Genomic DNA, 17105 nt, shown 5'->3' with positions numbered 1-17105 from the left:
TTCTTTCTCCCAAATCTGCTACCCTGCATTGAACATAGTTGAATGTGGTAGGTCATTAGAAACATGCTCTTTTGAATGTTTTTATTCTATGTCATAAATGCTATAACTGGACTAATGAAGTCCCTTGTATAAAAGCACATGATTAAATGTTTCAAAATAAGTATGATAATAATACCTTACTTTTTATAATCTTTTATTCTTTCAAAAGGCTGTTTAATTAGCATTTCAATGACATTATAAACACATATATTATTTTTATTTTGTAGTTACAATTTGTGGTATGATCCTCCCTTCTCTAGAAATAAACCATTGAGATGTTGAAACTAAGAAAAATATGTAACTTTTTATGGAAGGTTTCTCCGTTTCCCCAAATCTCAGCCCAGTTTACCCTTTTAGGCCAGAGCTCCTCAAGGCAGGCTTGTAGCCACTTGTCAGGCTAGAATTGGTCCCAGGCGTGTCTAAAGAGAGGTCCCTAAGGTCTCAGGGAAGTTGGCAATATAGGGGGCTGTGGCCAGTGGCCTTGCCAGTGGCTGTAGTGTCCCTTTGAGTGTGATTATTTTCTACCTGTGTCATGACCTTTCCTCACTAGTTCCTAAGATAACATAAAAAGGCAAGTTAACGCAATTCTCTAGCAAAGACCTCTAGTATCCCTAACATAAAACTTTGTCTCACTAAAAGTGAGGGCTATACTTGGAATATTCTTCACAATTAAAGGTAGATGCCTAATTTTGTTATTAACTTTGTGAACAGGTTGGAACTAGAGTGACCTTATGTGCTGAATTGAAATATAGAATTAAAAAAAAAGAGAATAATTCAGAACTTTGTGGTGGGTATATATGTAAAACACTGCCTAGACCAAGCACTCAAACAGGTAACCTGTAATGCACATTGTTTGCTAATGAATTTAAAGTTTATGCTGACTTCCACACTAGAAACAAATGTTTGAAAAGTATATAAATACCTTGTTTACCACACAGCAAATGCTTGGAGAGGGTGTGACATCTCTGAGATTGGACTGAGAGAGGTGTTTGATTGACATAGGCCCAACACCTCCTGGCTGAGTGATTTCTCTCTGCCTTGGTTTCCTCATATTTCAAATGAGCATAATTGCATCCACTTCATAAGGTTATTATGAGACATTATATGAATTAAAATATGCAATGCACCTAGAAGAGCACCTAAGTTATAGCGATGTGCAAATATTGTGCTTAGGTTATAATCGTTCTTTCAACTTGAGACTGGTACAAACTATTTTCTATATGAGGAAGGCTGTTAAGAAACACCTTTGATAAATACCCTTCTTTTTCCCTCAGACCTTAGCAGCTCCACGAATTCTTCACAGGAGTAGGTTACCCTGCTGAAATTAGAGCTGTTAGCTGTGTGAGCACAGAGACTGGATCCATCGCATTTACCTCTGCATCCCCAGCTCAGGGAATTCCCAAAACATAAGAATGAATGAATGGCCAGCTAGTGAAATGTGAAATGTGGGCTGATGCAAAGTGCTTCCCCCTACTCCCTACCACATGTCAGCTCTGTACTTTCGAATCAATTTCTTTTTAATGCTGAAATTCTAGCATCCAGGTGAAAACTAATTTTCCACATCAAATTGATTTAAGCCCTGTATAATTTTTGCTATTTTTAAGAGACAGAAAATCAGTTTGAATAGACAGATGAACAGCTAATCGCTAGGTAATTGCTACCTTGTTTTTTTAAGGGAGCATGCTAACTACATACTTGTGGCTTCAAGTATAGTTGTGTCTTACAAATGGGTTTTTATATATTTGCACTCGTGGTAGCAAACAGTGGGATCTTTCAGCTGCTGAACAGAATTGCTGTTCCGTTATACTAAGGCATAAAGTGAGAGTCCTTCGTATTGCTGCACAATAATATGTTTTTATTTTGAGCCCAGAGAGTGGCCTGAGCTAATTATGTACTTTCTAATTTACCAGATACACATAGGTAGCATTAAACAGTAAAAGTTTAACCCAAATCGCTATGTCTAGCTTAAGTTTCTCTCCTGAGCTTTATTTTCATACACCAACAGACTTCTTGATATTACCAGACGTGCTCAAAAGTATTTTCAGTGCCTTCTTCCCCAAGTCCTCCTCATGTGCTATAACTAAGTGTAGCGCACCAGGCCTACTTCCTGGGAACCCGAGTTTCATCTTCATTTCTCTCTCTTCCTCACCTCCTACATACAGTCATGGAGCAGAGCCCATACCACCTACTAACTAGATTTTGAATCCACCCACTTTACATTTCCACTTCCTGTGATTCCATGCCCTTTCCCCAAATATACCATTTAAATTGTCACTGGCCTCCCTGCCTTCTGTCTCACTTTGCTTCAATCCATTCTTCAAATTGCAGATCCAGTATTCAAAATCCCATATAATAAAAGGGTAATATGCAAATTGACCCTAATGGTGGAACAACCTGGAACGACCAGTCCACTGACCACCAGGGGATAGATGCTCAATGCAGGAGCTGCCCCCTGGTGGTAGGTGCACTCCCACAGAGGGAGCTTAGCTCAACCACAAGCCAGGTTGATGTCTGTGAGTGCAGTGGCAGTGGCGGGAACCTCTCCCACCTCCTCAGCAGTAGCAAGGAGCCTCTCCTGCCTCCTGGGCTGCCAGAGGGATGTCTGACTGCCAGCTTAGGCCCGATCCCCCAGGGAATGGGCCTACGTTGGCAGGTGGACTACTCTGAGAGGTCCCGGACTGCGAGAGGGTGCAGGCCAGGCTGAGGCCCCCCACCTCTCCTCCCCGAGTGTATGAATTTTTGTGCACCAGGCCTCTAGTATTATAATAAATTCCCCTTGCCCTTAAATTCAAACTCCAAGTTTATCTCATCATTTAGCACCCTTCTCCCTCCCAATTCTACTCATCACCATCTCGGTACTCCAGCCATTCTGAAATGTTTCCAGTTTTCTTGGATACCCAGTGTTCTCCTTGCCCCCTGGGTCTTCCCACATGTGGTTCCCAAGGCATACTTTCTTTCCCCTTTCTCGCTGGCTGACTCTTGCTTCTCCTTTACACTACAACTTGTCATCCCTTCTGGAAACCTCCACTGACATTCTCTCCCCTGAACTTGGAGCAGCCAGGACTTCTGAGATCATAGTGGGCGTTCTGAATTGTATTTTCTTCACTTATTATTTCTCTTACCATCTTGGGAATTGAGAAACTTTGACTATTCTCATTCATTCTTTTTATGTGTAGTATTTAACAAGGTGATGAGGACATTATGGGAACTCAGTAAATATCCTGTGGAATGAATGAATTCCACAATTGGCACTGAGGAGAGCCAGCACCAAGGTCTTCAGAAACGTAGGATGGAAGGAAATAATTTTTTTGTTTTGATTTCTGGACTGTTTTGCTTTTGGTATGAGCATAAATAGACCTATTTTCTGAAGTAATTTTTTTAAAGATAGAATCTTCAAAGTCTGCCAAATCACACTTTGATGAAATATTTAAAGCAACTGTGGGACTTGATCTGACTACTAAAAAGCTGAAAATCTTGGACCAATTTGCAACTGTGAATCTATTATTCCCCTGTCATCTTTCTTTCTTATAATTTGTGTACTTTGTTCCTGTCAATGAGTCATAATAAATCCAAGGCTTCCTGAATTTACAGTGAAGAAAACAATGTGTGTTGACCACTCTAAAATTACTCTGAATTTTTTTGGGGGAGGGGATCTGTTTGAAGTAGTCCATATTGAGTGTCACTAGGTAAATGGGAATTAATAACTGAGTGCTGTGGTTGGAAAAGAGCTACTCTTGGTTTTGTGAGTTCTGTGAGTTCCATGAACTATATTTAGTGCTGTGGATGGGAAAAAGAATAACTATTTAATCAACTTCTACCTTCACCAGTTAGGTTGTATGCCGATCACATGAGGGGATTCTGAACAGGGTCCTATGGACTTTTACCACATCAGACACACTATACAAGGTCAACTTTTCTCAACACCCAGGACCCTGGATGCCTAGTTTGACTAATTTTTAGGAAAACTGTTTCTTCCAGCTTCTAAGTGAACACTGGCCTATTAAATACACACACATACCACCAATTAAACACACACACACACACACCACATATACTGTCCTCATTACCAAATCATCCTCATTTTCTGTCATCTTCAGTATTGGGGTGATTAAAAAACAGATCATTTGAAAGTATGTGGTAATTTTTGGTTAAAAGTCTATGCATATCATAAATGCTATCCTTGTAAGTGCTACATTTTCAGAAGTGAAACAAAACAGAAAAATCACTATCTTCATAGTGCTCACATTCCAACAGGAGGAGGCAAAATAATAATATACTAAAGAAGCTAAAACATATGTAGAAGTTGTAAGGCAACAAGGGTTTTGAAGAACAATAAAGCAGAGGAATATGTGGGTGTGTTTGAGGGTGGGCAGAAAATCTCTGAGATGATAAAGTAAATAAAATTAAATACAATAAAGAAATGAGCCAGGCACAGGTTCAGGGAGAAAGAGAGATCCTGAGCAGGCAGAACAATGCACAAGGTATGAGGGGGGAGCCTGCATGGAGTATTGGAGATGCATGGGGGGGGCGGGCAGTGTAGCTGAGGGGGGCAGTGAGGGTGGAGACGCTGGGAGCTGAGAAAGGGCCATATTGGAGAGCCTTGTAAGAGGCTAGTTGGATCACTAAACGTTTTATTTCTTCCTGAGTACCTTTAAACAAAAATTCAAGCACTGACTGATAATTCTAAGTACACAGTTAAGCTACTACTTCAGCCCACCTTGATTTTGAATCTTACCAGTTTCAGCTGCAGGCCTAGTAAACATTTCACCCTATTGGCCCACCCATGCCATCTAGTGGTTAGCGCTTGCAATTACCAATTTTTCTGACCACACAGGCAACCTTGGGGGAGGGGCATTGCCAGGAGGAGTACATTCAGAATAACAATAGGTGTGAAAAGCTTTTTGAAACCACTACTGGGAAATAAATCTGGGTGCAAATTGCTTTTTCATTGGTTTAGGTCAAGACTGAATCAGAAAAAAAAAAGCATCTGAAAGCTATAGTAAGAAGTTTTATGAAATTTATTTCATATTTCATCAACAGAACTAAAGAAAAATTGAGTTTGAACATTGAAAACTGAAAAAAGTACAAGTGAAGTGAGCAGGAAAGATGACAAATTAATAGATATTGAGGAAGATATTGAACAGAAGTTTGAATGTACATATGAAACAAAAATAATTTAGTATAATAGTAATTTTTGATTAATGACTGTATATCTTTTAAAACAGGCTAGTTGTTTTATATAGAACTTAATTATATAGTAAACTATGCATGGTGTATTTTGTGAGTTGTAATATGTATTTTAATTTTCCTTTTTTTTATATTTTATAGTTTTGGTTGACTTCTACAGAAAACACAATTTATATTACAGTGTTTTCCAACGCTGTAGCTTTTAAGATTTAAATTTACATTAGTTAAAGTTGAATGAAATTTAAAATTCAATTCTGTCTTAGTAGCCCCATTTCAAGTACTCAATAGCCACATTTTGGCTAGTGGTTGCCATATTGGACAGTGGAAATAGAGCATTTTCATCATTGCAAGAAGTTCCATTAAACAATGCTGGCCTATTATGTCTTTTCCTTAGTAAAAGTGTTTTACTTAACGAAAGTGTTTTGAACATCTACGGTATGCTAGACACCCTGGAAGTTCATTACAGCAGATTAAGAAGAAATAAGATAAAACATTATGAGTCTTCTAAGGTCAAAATTGGGGATTTGGGGTTTCACACAAATATCCAAAGCATTTAACCAAATATTTTCAGCCCATTGTGGAAAGACCTATAATATTTGTATGTTCATTGACTAAGGTATTAAAGGAGGCTTCCCAGAGGATATTACCATTTAAGACGTATTTTGAAGATAAGTAGGAATTTTACAAATAAATAAAAGAGGAGAAAATATTTTAAGCAGAGAGCATAGCTTTTGCAAAGTCAGAGAAGCGTGAATTGGTGTGGAATATTTGGAAGATGACAGTTAATTCTGTGTGGCTGATGCATAGGAGAATAAATATGAACCATAATTGGAAAGCTAGGATAGGGCTGACAAGAGGAGACTTTCTGATCACACTGAGCCTCTATCTTTATCCTGTCAGTACTAGAGAACCATGGAAAGGATTTAAGTAGCAAGTTATGAGGTTAATCTTCATTTTAGAGTGGACTCTGTTGATGTGGCAGGCAAGTTGGATTAAAAGGGGGGAGATGCTGGAGACCAGTATCTCTTTATATCCAGCTCTTCAGCTCAGAAAGCAGGCATTGTCCTTGTCCCTTTGGGCCTCATGCCCTACATCACTTATTCTACCTCCCAAATTTACCTTGGGTCCACCTACATATTTTCATCTTTAGTCCAATCAGCTACCTAAGGCCACCATCATTTCAGGGTTAAAGCACTGCCTCGATCTCCTCAGTGGTCTTACCCTACCTTCTGCTCTCCCATCTCTTTTACCCACAAAAGAAAAACTGATCTAATTAAAATTAAAAATCAACCCATTCCAATTGCTGTTTAGAACCCTTCTTTCGGTGGCTGCCTGGGTGCACTCCTGGGTGATAATCTAAGCCTGTTTCTCCAGTCCATTCATTATTCCACACTCCTTAATTTTTTCCTTCCAGTGGCCTGGGTGCCCCAACCTCTTCTGTGTTTTCAGGCCATTGCACATACTGTTCCCACCTCCTGGAGGACTTACTGCACCTCACACAGCCAGTCTCAATTAATCATCACTTCCTCCAGGAAGCCTTCTTTGGCCTTTCAGCTTTGATATTGGAACAGCACCCTGTTCTGTTTGCAGTGCTTGTCTTGACTGTACTCAAGTAATGATATGTTTGTTTGACCTCTGCCTCCTCCCAATAAATGAAAGTTCCATGAGGCACCATTGGTTCTCCCTGGAACAGAGTATATGGTAGGTAAGTGCTGAATGGAATGAGGTTGTTCCTCTAAATCAGATGGGACAAGGTGAATGCCTGGGGAAGCAGTGGATGTAGAATCATCATAGGAAAAGAGGAAGAGAAGGATGAGAAGATGAATCTGATGGTTTTAGCTATGGGTACATGATGGGAGGTGTCACTAACAGCAAAGGGAAATGCAAGAAGAGGAAACAAGCAGCATTATGGAGAAAAGTGGTGGGAGTTAAAGTGTATGTAGATTTACTGAGACACTTGCCTGCGCCTCCTGGGCCACATGTAGGAGACTGACTGGGGCAGCAAGGCCAGGAGCATTCTGCTCTTCATGGAGTGGGTGACAGACACAACAGGGGGAGTGGCTCCCAGCGTGCTAACCTCACTGGGGAACATGGGAGTGGGTGGTTGCTGACACTTGGCTGGTGATGGCTGCTGGTGAGAAATCCCTTAAGTCAGTGGTCAGCAAACTCATTAGTCAACAGAGCCAAATATCAACAGCACAATGATTGAAATTTCTTTTGACAGCCAAATTTTTTAAACTTAAACTTCTTCTAACGCCACTTCTTCAAAATAGACTCGCCCAGGCTGTGGTATTTTGTGGAAGAGCCACACTCAAGGGGACAAAGAGCCGCATGTGGCTCACGAGCCACAGTTTGCCAACCACGGCCTTAAGTGATTTCTCTGCTCTTCTGTTCTTGTGATATTGGGGGAATGAAGATCTGCACAGAGGCTGTCTCTGCTCACTTGAGTTTTGCCTTTTTTTTAATTTATTTTTTTCTTTATTGATTAAGATATTATATGTGTGTCCTAATCCACCCATTGCACCCCCAATTCCTCCACTCATGCCCTCACCGCCCTGGTGTCTGTGTCTATTGGTTAGGCTTATATGCATGCATACAAGTCCTTTGGTTGATCTCTGCCCCTTTCCCCCACCATCCCCTACCTTCCCTCTGAGGTTTGATGGTCTGATGGATGCTTCTCTGTCTCTGGATCTGTTTTTGTTCATCAGTTTATGTTGTTCATTATATTTCACAAATGGGTGAGATCATGTGATATTTATCTTTCTCTGACTGGCTTATTTCACTTAGCATAATGCTCTCCAGTTCCATCCATGCTGTTGCAAATGGTAAGAATTTTTTTTTTACTACAGCGTAGTATTCCATTGTGTAGATGTACCACAGTTTTTTAATCCACTCATCTGCTGATGGGCACTTAGGCTGTTTCCAGATCTTAGCTATGGTGAATTGTGCCACTATGAACATATGGGAGCATATATCCTTTCTGATTGGTGTTTCTAGTTTCTTGGGATATATTCCTAGAAGTGGGATCACTGGGTCAAATGGGAGTTCCATTTTCAGTTTTTTGAGGAAACTCCATACTGTTCTCCACAGTGGCTGCACCAGTCTGCATTCCCACCAGCAGTGCAAGAGGGTTCCTTTTTCTCCGCATCCTCGCCAACACTTGTTGTTTGTTGATTTGTTGATGATAGCCATTCTGACAGGTGTGAGATGGTACCGCATTGTTGTTTTGATTTGCATCTCTCAGATGATTAGTGACTTTGAGCATGTTTTCCTGTATCTCTTGGCTTTCCTTATGTCTTCTTTCGAAAAGTATTTATTTAGGTCCTTTGCCCATTTTTTTATTGGGTTGTTTATTTCCTTTTGTTAAATTGTATGAGTTCCCTGTAAATGTTGGAGATTAAACCCTTATTGGTGATAACATTGGCAAATATGTTCTCCCATGCAGTGGGCTTTCTTGTTGTTTTGTTGATGGTTTCTTTTGCTGTGGAAAAACTTTTTATTTTGATGTAGTCTCATTTGTTTATTTTCTCTTTAGTTTCCATTGCCCTAGGATCAGTATCAGTGAAGAAATTGCTTTGGCATATGTCTGAGATTTTGCTGCCTGTGGATTCCTCTAGTATTTTTATGGTTTCCCGTCTTATGTTGAAGTCCTTTATCCATTTGAGGTTTTTTTTGTATATGGTGTAAGTTGGTGGTCTAGCTTCATTTTTTTGCATGTATCTGTCCAATTTTCCCAACACCATTTATTGAAGAGACTGTCTTGACTCTATTGTATGTTCATGCCTCCTTTGTCAAATATTAATTGAGCATAGTGGCTTGGGTCAATTTCTGGGTTCTCTATTCTATTCCATTGACCAATATGTCTGTTCTTGTGCCAGTACCAGGCAGTTTTGAGAACAGTGGCTTTGTAATACAGCTTGATATCTGGTATTGAGATCCGACCTACTTTGTTCTTTCACAGGATTGCTGTGGCTATTCGGGGTCTTTTTTTAAATTCCAGATGAATTTTTGGAGAGTTCATTCTAGGTCTTTGAAAATGCCATTGGTATTTTAATGGGGAGTGCATTGAATCTATAGATTGCTTTGGGTAGTATTGACATTTTAATGATGTTGATTCTACCAATCCATGAACACGGTATGTTCTTCCATCTGTTTATGTCTTCTTCTATCTCTTTTTTCAGTGTCCTCTAGTTTTCCGAGTACAGGTCTTTTACCTCCTTAGTTAAGTTTATTCCTAGGTATCTTAATTTTTTTGGTGTGATGATAAGTGGGATTGCTTTTTTAGTTTCTCTTTCTGTAAGTTCACTATTGGTGTATAGAAATGCCATAGATTTCTTGGCATTAATTTTGTATCCCGCTTCATTGGCGAATTCATTTATTAAGAGTCTTGCCTTTTTTTGTAATGGATTTTATTTTATGATTTTATATTTTTGATTTATGATGACTCCATTTCTATTTAGCACCACCACTCCCAGGTCAGATTCAGTGGCAAATCCAGCTCTTGGCTCCCAGGTAGGGGCCTTGCCAACCTCAGTCCTCCTGCCCCCTGTAACAGCCCAGGGGGCAAAGGGGCAAATAGGGCATGCCTTGGCTCCTGACAGGGGAGGGAGGGGGCCCTTGGCAAGATGACACCTACCTCCCAATTATTCTCAGTTACCCTTAGTTTTTTCTCTGAATCCAACATGTACTAAAAGGAGTGTTTAGAACCTGAAGATTAAAATTAATTCACCTCTCTGCTTTCCCTTCTGGCAAATGGGGCAAATAATCTCTACCTTATACAGTTGTTGGGGAATATTAAGTGAATCCAGGCATTTAAGACTCTTAGTAAGAACTCAAGATTATTACTATTATTTTTTAACTTGTTGAACAAATATATATATATATGACTTTTTTATTGAGGTAAAATTGATTTACTGTTATTAATATGTTTGAAATTATTTCAGGAAACCATTAAAAAAGAAAAAGTAGGGGGTGGATGATTCTGTGAAAGACACACGGGATGGAGGAAGAATGATCCAAGTGCTTGGTGGAGGCCTCAGAGAGAATATTCTCGGCCCCTAAAGAAAGTATTTTCAAGGAAGAGGGAGAAGTCCAAGTATAAGTGCTTCAAAGAAGGTCTAGTGAGTAATGACTAAGATGAGCACATTAGGTTTGACAGTTAGGAAGGAGATCATTGGTGAGGTGACAGAAGACATTTTATGAAAACGGGAGTGGTGAGGGTTGAATCAATCGCTAAACCATCCACCAAGCAAAGATTCCATAGGTTGGAAACAATTGCCTATGTGTTTTAATAAGAATCTAGTTTGAAAAAATACATATGTTAACTCAGCGCTAGGGAGATTATATTGAAAAATTAAGGGTAGCACAAAGGATATGTGGGAAGTCCAAACAATGGCTACTGAGGAGTCAGGATTCTGAAACCTAGTCCTGCCAATATCTCTGTCAGCTCTGTCACCTTAGACAAGCCTTCTCCCTTTGGGCCTTGGTGTTCTCAGCTGTAAAGAGGAAGGAGATGGACTATGAGACTTTTAATGTCACTTTCAGTTCTAAAAAGACCCCATGTTTAAACCATTTATCTTATCTTAGTAATCATCAAGGACATATTACTTCAATATTGTGATGTTTCAAATTGCATTCTTCTCCTAATAACTGTAATGTATCCTATTAAATTCATAAATGTTGAAATAGAATTAGTTTCAGTAGACTTATGATTAGCATGGATTAACTAGTATATTATCTGCAAAGAAATAAATTTATCCCAGGAAGTCACACTCATGTATATACTAGGTATTTCTATTTTTGGTCCTTACTTATTTATTAAATATAAATAATAAAAGAGAAACATGCAAATTGACTAATAAAAGAGAAACATGCAAATTGCCTATCACTCCGCTACACCTGCCAGCCAATCAGGGGGAATATTCAAATTAGAAGGACAAAGAGGGTGGCCACCCAGCTGCTCCAGACGTGGTGTGGCTGGGCGGGGCAAGATGCCTGCTATGAGAGGGAGGGTGGGGACAAAGGGATCTACAGGAGCGGCACTCTGGCCCACAGTGAAGACAAGACTGCAGACTCCGGAGTCTGCAGCAAAGACGAAATTAGCAGACTCTGGCTGGAGCCTGCAGTAAAGACAAAGAAGGCAGACTCTGGCTGGATTCTGCTGCAAAGACGGCAGACTCTGGTTGGAGCAAAGGCCTGTGTCCCGGGTGCTGGAGGAAAACCGGTGCTCGAAGCAAAGGGAAAGAAGGCCTATTGCATAACGAATCTCTTCGTGCAATGGGCCTCTAGTCCTATCTAATAAAAGAGTAATATGCAAATTGACCACACCTCTGTCACACCCACAAGCCACAGCCACCAGCCAATCAGGAGCGAGTATGCAAATTAACCCAACCAAGATGGCTGCGACCATGGAGCAAGCAGGAGGCTTGGGTTTTCCTGGCAATGGAGGAAGCCAAGCTTTCTGCACACCCTGGCGGACCCAAGCCTCCACTCAAGGCTACAAAGTTTCAATTATAGAAGATAAATAAATCCCAACAAAAATGGTCGCAGCCACGGAACTGGAGAGAGCAGGAGGCTTGAGTTGCCCCTGGCGATGGAGGAAGCCCTGGTCTGTGTTGGCCTCCGCTGAAGGCTACAAAGTTTTAATTATAGAATATAAATAAATCCCAGATACCAGGGCCTCCACTTGGGTCGCTGGGGGGCATGGCCAGCCTGCAAACGACCACAGTCCCCTCGCCCTGGCCGCCCCTTGGCCCAAGGGAATCCCCATCCTCATCCAGGACACCCTTCAGGGCAAACCAGCTGGCCCCCACCCTCTATCCTATCTAATAAAAGAGTAATATGCAAATTGACCATCACTCCAACACACAAGATGGCTACCCCCATGTGGTCAAAGATGACTGATCCTATGTGGACACAAGATGGCTGCCACAAGATGGCCAGCAAGGGAGGGCAGTTGGGAGGGATCAGGTCTGCAAGGGAGGGCAGTTGTGGGCAATCAGGCCAGCAGGGGAGGGCAGTTGGGAGGGATCAGGCCTGTAAGAGAGGGCAGTTGGGGGCGATCAAGCCTGCAGGGGAGGACAGTTAGGGGTGACCAGGCTGGCAGAGGAGGGAAGTTGGGGCTGACCGGGCCTGCAGGGAAGGGCAGTTGGGGCAACCCAGGCCTGCAGGGGAGAGCAGTTAGGGGAGGCCAGGCCTACAGGGGAGGGCAGTTAGGGGTGACCAGGCCTGCAGGGGAGGGCAGTTAGGGGCAAACAGGCTGGCAGGGGAGCAGTTAGGCATCAATCAGGCTGTCAGGGAAGTGGTTAGGGGGTGATCAGGCTGGCAGGCCGAAGTGGTAAGAGGCAATCAGGACGACAGGCAAGCGAGCAGTTGGGAGCCAGCAGTCCTGGATTGTGAGAGGGATGTCCGACTGCCTGTTTGGGCCCGATCCTACCTGGACATTCCTTGAGGGGTTCCAGATTGGAGAGGGTTCAGGCTGGGCTGGGGGACACACCCCCTGTGCACGAATTTCATGCACCGGGCTTCTAGTACTTCTATAAGCATATATTAATGTATTCATTTATTCAATTTTGAGCAACTTCTGTGTGCCAGACACACCACTAGGTGAAAGATACAGAGAAAAGCAGACAGTAAGATCCCAGGCTAGTAGTGAAGGCAGACATATGAACATATAAATGGCAGCACTGTGTGGAAAACACAATAGTAGGTATGTCTAGAGAAGGGACTAATGTATTCTCTCATCTGGGAGAAAGGTGTCAGGTTTAACACAATAGAGATAGAGTTCGTTCTTTTATAAATTCTTTGGCTTTCCATTAAAGTATTTCTGGTACACATCTGTTATTCTTGATATTCCCTTTAACTTTCTTGCCTCAGTAATTAAATTGAGCTTTTAAAAATAATAAGGCCCAAAAAATTAAGTCAGTTTATTTTTATATGATGTAGTATGAATGTAATTATTGCACTGTACTAATATGAAGAATTAAATGTAATATATTTTTGCTTTTTGGTTTTACTCTTAATACTTACAGTTAATAATTTTAATAAGGTTTTCAGTTTACTAGAAATTATTTTATTGTGTAACATTCCAAAACATAATGAATATCAGAAAGAGTTTATTATTTTTATGCTAAAAGTAATCTTCACTTTATAGACAAATCCAAATGACTTTTTAAAAGCCTATACAGTAAGCACTTTCAAAAGAAAGTACATTTCTGTGAAGATTTTGAAGATAATGAAATGAAACCCAGTGGGTTTTTTGGTTTGTTTGTGAAGACATTTCAATCAATAATACTAGTATACTTTAAAGAAAATGAAAGAGCTCTACAGTTAGGGTGATGCATTTGAGTGATGCCAATATTTTTAAAAAGAAACTGCTAAAGTCAAATCCCTCTGTTTTAAATTGCAGCACCTTATGAAATATGCCCAGAGGATTATCTGATGTCCATGGTGTGGAAAAGGACTCCAGCAGGCGACTTGGCCTTCAATCAGTGTCCACTGAATGCCACAGGTAAAGTAGGATGGCCCACTCAAACCCAAAGGATGATCGCCATCCAGGAGCAGCATGCTATGTTTGCTTATGAAGTCATGCTTTTGTCCTATGTCCATAACTAAGTATGTCCAATAAGCAGCTAATGAGACAATTTTAATGAAGTGCTTCATACGTGGAGCCAATGAAGAGACCTAGAAAATGTTGCTGATGCTGTGGTTTCTCAGTGTGACTGATAAGCATTACAAAAATAATCAAAATACTCTCATCTGCATGCTTTTTTAAAGCAAGAAAATGTACAAACCCCGTTTTTGAGTCTGCCTCACAATTATGCCATGCCTTCTAGCATCCCTGTTATAAAGCTTCTCTCTGTTCTTTGTGACACGCAGGCACCACTAGCAGACGCTGCTCTCTCAGTCTTCATGGAGTGGCCTTCTGGGAACAGCCGAGCTTTGCAAGATGCATATCAAATGAGTACAGACACTTGCAGCATTCAGTAGGTGCAAAGCCAGCTTTAGTACTTGCTCTGTTTATTTTTGCTAATGATCACTGCGTGAGAATTTAACCTTCTGCTGTACAATCAAATCTGTAAAAAAAACCAAAAAACAAAAAACAAAAAAACTGAAAAAATGCCTAAAGGGAAAAAGGATGTGATAGTAAGCTGATATAATACTTGTAAGTTTGTGCTAAACTGTTTGGTTCCTAGGGTTTGAATTTTTATGGATCCCGCTATTTAAATAAAAGAATTCATTGACAGGCATGAGAAAAAATCTGGTATTCAGTTTTATCTATAGGAATAAGATTGTTTATCATGATTGGCACATATCTGTGTTAAATAGTATATAAAACTTATTTTAAAATACCATACATTTTTAATTAAATTCTTTAACTTTTAGTAGTTAGGAATTGATAAGGCGGTGTCACTTAGGTATCAAATTTCTCACTGCATTTTTTGACATTAAGGTATGAACAAAATCACAGTGTTACTACACCAGGGAAAATTAATCGTTCACACAAGATTACAAAGGCCAGATTTTCTAAAAATAGCCCCTCTTTTCCCACAGAGTATAATGGATGAATATTTTGAGCACAGTTAAACTGCTTGGTATTTTACAAATGCAAATAATTGTCTTTTTCTGATACTGTCATCATTTCACCCTGACAGTCAAGATGAACTCTATTCATGAATAAACACTATGAGGTTTAGAACAAAATTTGAACACAAGACAATAGGAAAGTTGAACATTGTCAGGAACAATACTTAGTTAAGAGTCTTTATGTTTTGTTGTACTTTTGTTTTGGTTTATTTTCTCACTCTTGCTCACAAATATGTATAATTCTTAAAAAAAAAAAAACACCTAAGTAACATTCTTTCTTGTGGATGGAGAAGTATCTTAAACAATAATAACCCTTATCAATAAAGTAAATGTATTTGATTATCAGAAAAAAAAGCAAATTTTTTAAAATCTGAAAAACAAATGCTGGCTAATATGTTTACTTACCAAGTCAGCAATTGATTTGATGATTATTTGCCTACATTGAACCTTATTTTAAAAAATATATCTTTATTGATTTCAGAGAGGAAGGGAGAAGGAGAGAAGGATAGAAACACCAGTGATGAAAGAGAATAATTGATTGGCTGCCTCCAATGTGCCCCCTACTGGGGATGCAGCCCACAACCTCAAGACTGGGAATAGAACCATGACCTCCTGGTTTATAGGTCAACACTCAACACTAGAGCCACACGAGCTGGGCGAGCCCTATTTTTGTTATTTGTGTGTGTGTGTGTGTGTATTCATTTATATTTGTAGGTATATGCACATAAATAGTAAATGCTGATATACACATAAATGCATATATATACTGTATAGATTTATGTGCATATCAGTAATCAATGATATTTGCCTTCACTGAGTCTTATTTCTGTCAAAATCAAAATAATAGATATAAGGTTGTATGTAGTCAAATAATCATCAATTCAATTACTGATTTGGTATATAAACATATCTTTCAGCATTTGGTTGTTAGGTGTTTTTTTAAATGCAATTTTCTGGGGGAATACACACATATAATCACAGAATGTAATATATAACTTCATTTCAAAATATAAAATGTAAGAATATGAAATGTAAAGTTTCTTTTATTAACTGCTATCAATATTCTGACCTGTATTTCAGAATTAGGTATAACCAAAAATTTTCTTATGAATTTATATTTTAATGAACTTTATTTTTCCTCTAATTTTAGACATTAGACTTTGTTTATTTTATTTAATCTTAATAATATTCAGGTCTTGTTTATTCATGGAAATGAATAAACGGGAATGATTGCATGGCTTAAGTAAATCATAAATCCTTACAAATTTTGTTAGAAATGAATATCACTCTTTTGTAGAACATTTTTACTTTCAAATTCAGTGTTTTGTATGTTAATAATTAAATGAGTTTGCATTCTCTAAGTGCAGGTGATCCTATAATGGAGAGAAACAGGAACATTCTGTGAAATAAAGAAATGATCTTGAATTTAAAACCCATAGATATCAGTCAATAATTTGACAGCCAATGTGTATATGCTCTTGTTGACTTGCATACAGTAAGTCAAGTGCATGATATTCTAGAATAAAAAGCAGCCTCAGTGTATCCATCTCCTACAAAATACCAGGCACTCAACTGGGCACTTGCATAAATTAACTCAGGTCTTCACAAGAACCTGCAAGGTGATAGCCCTGCCTCAGTTTCCATAGAAGGAAACTGAAGATCTGCAGGGGAGCAATACACTTACGTGAGGCAGAGTGAACATTCCGTCCCAGGTACAGTTATTGCAAAGACTAACCTCTTTTCTGGAGACCATGATACTTCCTAAGCTTTTGATTCTATATGTCCTAAATTTTCTGCTTGTGTGTCCTTTGAAAAAGTCATATGATCTCACTCAAGTCTTGACTTGATATTTGCAAAATGAAATCGCATCTCTGGAGGTTTTGAGGACGAGTAGATGAGATACAATATGTGAAATGTTTGCAAGTTATAAAAGAGCTGTGTAACTAGGAGGTATTCATATCTATGTGTACAGGAAATGCATTGAGTTAAAAATGGTCTCTTTTTTACTGTTATTTTTATACTTCTTAATATAAGTGTAGTTGGTATATAATATTATATTAGTTATATTAGGTTCCAGTGAACAATACAGTGATTTGACATTGTTATACCTTACAATGTGCTCACCTACTAATTCTTGTAATCATCTGTCCTTATTGACTATATTTCTCTTAACCTTTTTATCCATCCCCCGATCCCTCTCCCCTCTGGCAACCTTTGGTCTCTGTTTCTATGAATTTGTTTTTATTTTGTTTTGTTTCTGCAGTAGTTTTGAATATTTTTAGATTCCATATGTA

General features: G+C 39.3%; 1 protein-coding gene across 1 annotated transcript in view; it reads left to right on the top strand.

Moving 5' to 3' along the window:
- Window positions 1-17105, top strand: part of ADGRB3 (adhesion G protein-coupled receptor B3) — a gene marked incomplete at its 5' end in the record, with an annotated part of 705309 nt that overhangs the window by 294165 nt on the left and 394039 nt on the right. The window contains 2 exons of the mRNA XM_079781368.1: window positions 13634-13735; window positions 14104-14210. Coding sequence (XP_079637494.1) covers window positions 13634-13735; window positions 14104-14210 — 209 coding nt within the window. The remainder of the gene's footprint in view (window positions 1-13633; window positions 13736-14103; window positions 14211-17105) is intronic.

The sequence above is a fragment of the Cnephaeus nilssonii genome (assembly GCF_951640355.1).
Source record: "Cnephaeus nilssonii genome assembly, chromosome: 9".
Taxonomy (NCBI): domain Eukaryota; kingdom Metazoa; phylum Chordata; class Mammalia; order Chiroptera; family Vespertilionidae; genus Cnephaeus; species Cnephaeus nilssonii.
Note: the sequence above shows the minus strand (reverse complement) of the source record. Positions and strands in the feature narration are given on the sequence as shown.